This window comes from Dipodomys ordii, unplaced genomic scaffold (assembly GCF_000151885.1).
Source record: "Dipodomys ordii isolate 6190 unplaced genomic scaffold, Dord_2.0 Scaffold120, whole genome shotgun sequence".
NCBI lineage: Eukaryota > Metazoa > Chordata > Mammalia > Rodentia > Heteromyidae > Dipodomys > Dipodomys ordii.
Genome location: NW_012267336.1, coordinates 1,897,555 through 1,906,702, shown reverse-complemented (window position 1 = coordinate 1,906,702; position 9,148 = coordinate 1,897,555). Strand labels below are relative to the sequence as shown.

Genomic DNA, 9,148 nt, shown 5'->3' with positions numbered 1-9,148 from the left:
CCACTTCCAGCTTTTTTAGTGGTTAATTGGAGGTAAGAGACTCACAGACGTTCCTGCCTGGGCTTGCCTCAAACCTTGATCTTTAGATCGCAGCCTCCTGAGTAGCTAGTATTACAAACTTGAGCCACCAGCTCCTGCCCTAGAATTATTTTAAAGTCTTTGCTAGTATATCTGCTTTTCATACCTTTTTCAGGAATAGTTTGGGTGGATTTTTTTTCCTTTGATAACTTCCTTTGGATGGATCTCTATTATTGAAATTAGACCTTTGAGCTCTCTAGAAGGCAGTTTCTCCCCCTTCTCCGGGAGCTGCTGTTTATATTGGTTAGTGTTCTTTCATCTTTATCATCATCATCATCATCATCATCATCATCATATGATGATGAAAACCATTGGTTGTCTCAGTATCCAAGAGCAGCCTGAGAGGTTAAGATCTTATCAGGTCTTTTCCAAGTGTTTACATGGACTATATAATTACTTTCTAATTTTCTCCACATAAGCAATTGCTTTTGAATTCTCCCCCCACTCTCTCTCTGTCTCTCTCTTTCTCTTTCTCTCTCCCTCCCTTTTTCTCTCCCCCTCCTGTGCCCCCCGCCCCAGTCCGGGCTTTGAACTCTGGGCCTGGGTGCTGTCCCTAAGCTCCTTTGCTCAAGGTAGCCCTCTAGCACTTGCACTGTAACACCACTTCCAGCTTTTTCTGTAATTAACTGGAGATAAGAGAATCATGGACTTTTCCTGCCTGAGCGGGCTTTTTACTGTGATCCTCAGATGTCAGTCTCCTGAGTAGCTAGGATTACAGGTGTGAGCCACTGACATCAGGCTGAATTTTCTACTTTACTGGTTCCCACAATAATAAAAGTTGAATGAAAAATAAAAAATATGAATGAAAATATAAATAAAAATTGAAAAATAAAGTAAAAAATGTGCTAGCCCTGTAAATCTCTGGAGGTCACATTTCCAGAGTGGGAGAGGCTTGGAACCAACTGCAATGGCTGCTCTCCTTATCTGTACCTCTGTGATCAGAAGCTCCAGTCCAATGTTCTGTCAGAGCACAGATTCCCTACCTGTGGAGGACAAGGCCATTTCTGCCTGCCTAGGATCCTGCAAGTTGATTACAAGCTGCCCAGGAACACTGTGCACAGCTGTCTGCTCCTGGCTGAGTGACAGAGGATGGCTAGCTGGTACTGTGCTAAAGAGCTGAAATTAATAGATAAGCAAACAAATAAGGAAGGAAGGAAGAAAAAGTTATTATCCACTCCCTTCTCTGGATGGGCTCTGTAGTCTCCAAAAAAAACAGTGACATCACATGTATTCTATCTGTTCAATTATGTAGATGGGAGAGAATTCCCTGATGTTTCTAGTTGGCCATTTTTTCTCTCCTAGTTAGCAGTTTTGATATTGTTTTCGTTATTTTTATAGAGGATTGTATTGTCAGAGGTGCCATTTCAAAAGCTGCTGTTCTGGAACCTTTTTTTTTAAATTGGCTTTTATCAGTTATACAGGGATGGGGATTGGGGATGTTCACTATTACATTTCCACACTGGAATAGTTATTTTTGTTTTGTGCTGGTCCTGGGACTTGAACTCAGGGCTTGGGTGCTGTCCTTGAGCTTTTTTGCCCAAGGCTAGTGATCTATCACTCAAGCCACAGCTCACTTCTTTTTGGTGGTTAATTGGAGATAAGAGTCTCACAGACATACATGCCTGTGAACTGGCTTTGAACTTTGGTCCTCAGATCTCAGCCTTCTGAGTAGCTGGGATTACAGGCATGAGCCAATGGCACTTGGCAGATGCTTGTTATTTTATATCTTTTGTGACTGTGCATAAATTCCTCAAGATAACCAAATATGCCCATGTCACAATATGTGGAGAATTCTTGGGTAGGGGTGTGGCTCAGTAGAAGAGCATGTACCTTACATGTGAGAAGCCTTGGGTTCCATCCCTAGAGAATTGGTGAGAAGGAAAGACATTCAGCTTTAGTGATAGAGGCTGGAATTAAATACTACTTACATTACATACTGCTTTCTAGTTATGGCCATAGACACATCGCTCCACTTATATTCACCTTCCGTATGTACACAGATTCAATAAATGTCTATTGTACCATGTTAACCCTTGTAAATTTCATTAAGAGAAAAACATAACCTTTCTTGCAGAGTTCACACTGTGAGTAAGGAAAGCTGATGAGTCAAAGGGCCCTTATAAAATACTTGGTTAAGATTTTTGGTGGTGAAAGGAAAGAGTGCAATGGAGTTGGAAGGGAAGTGCTCCTGAAGTGTATTTGTGGAGTCAGGAAAGGATGATGAACCTTTAAAGAGACACGGCATGTTTGAGAAACAGAAGATCAGGATGAGGAGACTTAAGGGACTGGAAGTAGGAGACATGACTGCAGAAGAGGTCGCACTGGAGGATCATACAAGCCATCTGGAGGCTGCTTTATGCTAATAGCAGTGGGATGCCATTGGCACATTTTAATTATTGATGATGGTTGTAATAGGATCATCTATTTTTTTTTTTTTGCCAGTCCTGGGGCTTGAACTCAGGGCCTGCACACTGTCCCTGCACTTCTTTTGTTCAAGGGTAGCACTCTACTACTTAAGCCACAGCACCACTTCCAGCTTTTTTTTTTTTTTTTTTGTCGGTCGTGGGGCTTGAACTCTGGGCCTGGGTGCTGTCCCTCAGCTCTTCAGCTCAAGGCGAGCGCTCTACCACTTGAGCTACAGCGCCACTAACTTCCAGCTTTTTTTTTTTCCTCCTGTTTCTGTGGTACTGAGGAATCGAACCCAGGGCTCCATGCATGCTAGACAAGCACTCTATCACTAAGGCCACATCCCCAGCCGAATTGTTTGTGGGGTTTTTGTTTTTGTTTTTTTTAAGATCACTTGGGCTTTGTGGAGATGCATTAGAAGGATTGCAACTGGAAACAAGCACTATGATTTGGAGGTTACTGGAAAAAAAAATCCTGAGTGCATAAAAGATGATGACAGAAAGAGGACAAATGGATTGGTTTGTGGTTTGACAGAAAAATGCAAGGTAAATTCAATTAACTTTCCTGCCCGGGCTGGCTTTAACCTGCGATCCTTAGATCTCAGCCTTCTGAGTAGCTAGAATTACAGGTGTGTGCCACCGGCGCCCGGCTTTGTTTGTTTGTTTGTTTCTTTTCTCTTTTCCGTGTGGGGTCGAATCCAGCGCCTCACATATGCTAGACAAACACTGGGCCACAAAGCCCAGCCATGCTGCGGGATGCCCCGGTTCCTGCCTTCAACCAGCAGATGGTCTACCTCTACATGAATGCTCCTCTGTAAAATGATGAGCCCGAGATTCGGTGGCGTGAGGGCATCAGGTCCCTTTAGCTTTGTATCTGATTCTCTCCTCCCGGCTGGAGAGGACGCCTAGTGAGTTTACCTTCTGCATCCTTTCCCTGGCGGCTCTACGGCGCAGGCGCACTGGACCCTAGGACCCGAGTGGGGCGGGCTGGATCCTGCGCAGCCTTTTCCCAGGGACTTGACTGGGGCCCGGAGGAGGTGGGGCTGGCGCGCGCGCTCTTGACGTCATCAGACCGCGCGTCCTGTAAGGGCGGGACCGGAGCGCGCCGTCGCGGCCAGCGGACGGGGTTCGCTGGTCTGGGAAACGAAACTTGAGGGACGCGGCCGAGGCTCTGCCGGTGGCCGGAGCGGGCCGGGCCAGACGGTAGCGACGGCGACAGTATCGGCCTGACGCCCCCTGTGCGATCCCGGGCACCTCGCCCTCTCCCCTCAGCGTGAGTGCGGACGCGCGGCCCGGGGGGAGCGGGCGGGCGGGCGAGCGGGCCCCGCATCCCCTCCCTCCACCGCGGCGGGGTCTCCCCGCCCTCGGGCCGAGTCTTCCCCCACGGCTGCTTCCCCGGAGCCCCAGCCGCCGCGGATACACATCCCTGCGCACACTCACACACTCAGTGATACCCCAGATGGAAAGGCTGGGTCGGGGGAGATGGGAGCCCGTGTTTTCCTCCCATGAAAACGGGCGGCGGTGCGAAATCGAGGCGCAGAGAGAAAACCGCGCAGGGGATTGGATGGAGCCCCCCTCGGTAGGCAAGCAGCAGGTAGAACCAGGCCTCTTGCCTTCCACTTAAGAGGTTCTTGGCCGGAGCACATCTTCTGGCGTGTGCAGATCGCTTGACCAGGCGTTGGTTAACCCTGTGGCCCTTCCTCCATGGGAAAATAAGAGGGTTGGATTTGGATGGCTTGGAAGGCCCAAATCTCAGCTGATGCGATTTGAGAAGGAGCATCGGCACCTGCCTTTCACACCACAATCTCTTCTCCGAGCACCTGCCTGGATACGGTCCATAGTGACTTTCTCATGCTTCCAGTCTTCCTGCAGTAGTTTAAGAATCAAAGGAATCCCCCCCCCCCTTTTTGCGTTGGATGTGGGCCACAAACAGGCTCTGTGATGGGTTTTCCTACAGCTAGGCTTCTGGGCTTTTTTGAGGGGATTTAAGACTGTAAAGTGGTCATGGCTCAGTGTGGCCTTGCTTTCTGTGTGCTTTTGTCTCCTTTATATTTCCCCAGTATAGGCCCTGTCTGTGCCAGTTATTTTGTCTCCTGCTGGGGACTTGGCTCAAGTGATAGAGGGCCTATGGAACAAGCATAAAGCTCTGAGTTCAAACACCAGGACCGCCAACAAAACAAAAACTCTCTCAGCGTGTGATTGTGCTTTGGGTTGATTGGCTCATCTTTGGGCTGAAGAGAAGGGATACTGTTCTTTCAAAAATTATGAACTTTTGTGAGATTGTGGGGATCTGTGGCCCCTTTGAATTCCATTGCTTTCTTCTTCTGGCTGCTTCGGCCCAGGTTATAAAACCACTGTTGTTACTTCTGCACCTCCTCTTCCCCAGGGACAGCCCAGCTGCTATTTGCTCCTATTTTGAGCCCTTTCTCATTTTCTGGGGTCTTGATAGCCAATCAGTTGTGGGTAAGCCCCATTGTATTCACTATTTTTCCTTCAGATTTCAGAGTCACAGGTGACTGTTGATCAAGAGGCACTGTATTCATAAAACTACTTTGTTGAATGGCACTGTATTCATAAACTGCTTTGTTGAATGGCATATCCTTTGTACAACTACTTAAAGATAATAAAAATATTTTAAAAAATTACATAGAAAAAAAACCTTCAGAGTCTCATAATCACTTCATTCCATCCCTTGTTTTTTCCATGCTTTCCTAGCATGGGCCTATCTGTGGGCATGGATGATAGGGACATGGTGTTTGCATCTTTTCTTTCATAATGAAGGGGATCAAATTTAAGGCTTTGCATATGCTAGACAAACACTCTACATCCTTGACACTTGGTTTTTATAGTATTTAGGCTTTTATTGTTAGCTTTAAAAGGGATTTCAATTCAACATGTCAGTTTATGACAGCTCTTGGTTTTGGTTTTGGTTTTTGCCAGTCCTGGGCCTTGAACTCTGTCCTCGGTGCTGTCCCTAAGCTCATTTTGTTCAAGGCCAGCACTTTACCACTTGAGCCACAGCACCACTTCTGGCTTTTTTTGTGTGTGTATGATTAATTGGACAAGAATTTCATGAACTTAACTGCCTGGGCTAGCTTTGAACCGTATTTCTCAGATTAGTCCTTGGTCTTTTGAGACAAGATCTCATTATATAGTCCAGGCTGGCTTTAAACTCACAGTCTTCCTACCTTTATTTCCCAAGTGCTGGGATTACAGGTCTGCACCATGCCTGGCACTCCATTCTTTTGGTGGAAGTGGATTCCTAGTCTTAAAATTTTTTTTTTTATCTTTTCTTTTTTGGTACTGGGGATCGAACCCAGGACGTTGCACTTGCTAGGCAAGCGCTTTGCCACTGAGCTACATCCCAGCCCTTCTTAAAATTCCTTTTAGCCCTCAGTCCAATAATCTAGATGCCCAGCAGCACCAATATCTTTTCCCACTCTTCTTTCCTCAACCTTAATCCAACCATTGCTTACATTCCATGCTCTGGTTAAAAACTTTCCCATTTTTTCCTATTTTCAGACATTAGGAAATGAACCAGAAACTCAGTATTTGTACCATATACTTATGTAGTCACTTAATTATTTGGTGAGCTGATAATGATAGAACATATCATTCTGGAATAATCCTGCCAACTTGGAATTATTGGTTTATAGTAGGCTTCATAATTCATTTCCTGTATATATTGTCAGGTATAGCTAGTATAGAAAGTACAGAATAACTATTACTGAAAGCCTTTTCCTGGGGCTTATGGCGTTGATGTATGCATGACTTTTTAGTATCTGGTACCAGTGGTGCAAGGACTCTGGGTCTGGGAGCACATCACATTTTCCAGTAAAACTAATAGCTGTTATTGAAAACCCGAGCTTGGCTAGCCTTCTTCCTAGACTGCATTCTGAGGAAGAGCTAGCTATTCAAGTGCTGGCACTGGAAGATGTTTGGAGTTGCCAAATCTCATCCCATTGATGGTTTATGCTTTGGAATCCTTCCTTCAACCCTAGTGGCTTTAACCCAAGGGCAGCTGACTGTCTGGATTTATGATTGCAGTAACAATGAAGAGGAGAACAGACCCAGAATGCACTGCTCCCATCAAGAAACAGAAAAAAAGAGTTGCAGAGTTTGCCCTGAACCTCAGCTCCACGTCTGATGATCAGCCGCCCTCTGTCAATCATGCAGTGAAAGGTATGTTTGTGTGTATGGCGTGAGGCCTCTGGCCCTCTGGTTATTTGAATCTTGGTGCTTGGGCTGACCAGATTATAATCCATTGCCCCTTGGAGAAAATAAGGCAAATTTTATTTTATTTATTTAGCCTATTACTGGGGCTTGAACTCAGTGCCTGGGCACTGTCCCTGAACTTCTTTTGCTCAAAGCCAGCACTCTACCACTTGAGCCACAGCACCACTTGCAGTTTTTTCTCTTTATGTGGTACTGAGCAAACGAATCCAGGGTTTCATGCAGACTAGGCAAGCACTCTACCACTAAGCCACATTCCCAGTCCCTAAATAAGGGAAATTTTAAAGAAAGATGTTGGTTATGGACTGTCATTTTGCCCTTCTACTGAAAGCACCGAAACTTGTTTTAAATAAAAAAATTGGAGTTAGGTGCTGGTGGTTCACACCTGCAGTCCTAGTTACTCAGGAGGCTGAGATCTGAGGATTATGGTTTGAAGTCAGCAAGGGCAGGAAGTCTGTAAGTCTATGATCTTCAATTAAAAAAAAAAAGCTGAAAGTGGAGCTGTTGCTCAGGGACAGCACCCAGGCCCTGAGTTTAAGTCCCACTATCAGCAAAAATTTTTAAAAAAGGAGTTTTTTTCAAATGTACCTTGGTTCTGTTGTTGGTTCTTCAGTAGGTGGCACTGTTTTGCTGCCTTAAGCCGGTTAGAACAAGCAGAGAACATTGGGTGATCTGTTTTTAATAGCTCTTAATGACCCTGGGGCTCTTTGGTTGAGGAGGTGTACAGCTCTCTGGTCTGATTCTCAGGTTTTTAGCATGCAGAATTTCTCCATTCCATCAGCAGTACAAGTCAAAACATAACATCATTATGTTTGCTGTTTACATTAAACTCAAAAGATCTCACTGGTTTGTTGAAAGTAGCATTCATAGTTTCTACAGATGCTTTCTGAGAAATTGTAATATCTAGGAGCTTTTTTTCAAACCCCAAACAAGAGTAGTTACATTTGCAGTAACTTTGACTTGCCAACTGTATTTGTTTCCTAGTGCTGCTGCATCAGATTAAAATACTGCATTGCTTAAAACAACAAATATTTATTCTCACAGTTCTGAAGGCTAGAGTCTGAAATTAAGGTGTCAACAGGCTACATGCTGTTGAGAAGGCTCTTAAGAAGATGGAGCTTGTGTAGCTTCTAGTAGTTTCTGGCAATTCTTGGTACATCTTAGCTGAGGTGACAGCTTGTCTCCAATTTCTGCCTCTGCCTCTCATTTTTGTCTGTGTCCCTATATTCCTCTTCTCACAAGGACATCAGGACCACCCTAATTTAGTATTATCTCATCTTCATTACATTTGCAAAGACCCTGTTTTTAAGTAAGGTCACATTCTCGGGTTCTTGAGGGGAGGACACTGTTCATCAGCAGGCTTGCAGTTTTATATTCTCTGCTGGGTCGTTGCTAAACTGGACTGGAACGTAGTAACAGCTTGGTGACTGAAAGTGCGAGCTTCCTTTGAGGTGGTAGGAGATCTAGTCTCTTCGTAGGTGGTAGGCTCATGGCAGGATATTTAATCATTACCTGTCACTTGGAAGCTGGTCCACAGCAAGCCTTGACAGGGGGCATACCTCATGGAGCATTGGTGCAGCTATGATCCATCCAGACTGGAGAAGAAACTCATAACCTGTGTGTGCGGAGGATGAGTACCTTTCAAGTCTCAGTGGATCTAGGTGTATTGTGCTTGCCCTGGTTCCCAGCTGTTTGGAGGCTGAGGCAGGAGGATCACTTGAGCCATGAGTTTGAGACCAGCCAGGGCAACAAACACAAAGTCATGGTGGATTCCAGGGTAGGAGGTCAGAAAGTTGCATGTAATTGGGGTTTCTAAATGGCATATAGAGTACACTGGTTGTAGGGACTGTTGAGAAAAGATGATTTTACTCCCCACTGGGATTTGAGTAGCTTGGAAGGTGGGTCTCCTTGGGTAGGGCTCTGGTTTGGGGAGAAGGCCTACAAGGGAAAGGTAGAGCATATCTGGGAATAAATGATACTTGTTGTGTTGCTGGTATTGTGGAGGATATTCACTCTCAACATCACTCAGAGAGAAGGTAAATATAGATGGTCAAGGTCCTTTTAAGGATATATATTTCAGCTTTTAAAAATGTGACTGTGGGGGCTAGGAACGTGGCTCATTGGTAAAGTGCTTGCCTCCCATGCATGAGGCCCTGGGTTCAATTCCTCAGCAACACATAAACAGAAAAAGCTGGAAGTGGCGCTGTGGCTCAAGTGGTAGAGTGCTGGCCTTCAGATGAATTGCTGAGGAACAGTGACCGCGCCCAGAGTTCAGGCCTCATGACCGACCATAAAAAAAAGACTGGGAGCCAGGTACTCGTGGCTCACACCTGTAATCTCAACTACTGTACTCAGGAGGCTGAGACCTGAGGATCATGATTTGAAGCCAGCCTGGGCAGAAAAGTCTATTAGATTCTTTTTTTTTTTTTTTT

General features: G+C 45.4%; 1 protein-coding gene across 1 annotated transcript in view; it reads left to right on the top strand.

Moving 5' to 3' along the window:
* The first annotated feature begins 3,578 nt into the window (after nucleotides 1-3,578).
* Cmtr1 (cap methyltransferase 1) overlaps nucleotides 3,579-9,148 on the top strand; it is a 59,467-nt gene continuing 53,897 nt past the window's right edge. The window contains exons 1-2 of the mRNA XM_013029637.1: nucleotides 3,579-3,756; nucleotides 6,531-6,665. Coding sequence (XP_012885091.1) covers nucleotides 6,536-6,665 — 130 coding nt within the window. The 5' untranslated portion in view covers nucleotides 3,579-3,756; nucleotides 6,531-6,535. The remainder of the gene's footprint in view (nucleotides 3,757-6,530; nucleotides 6,666-9,148) is intronic.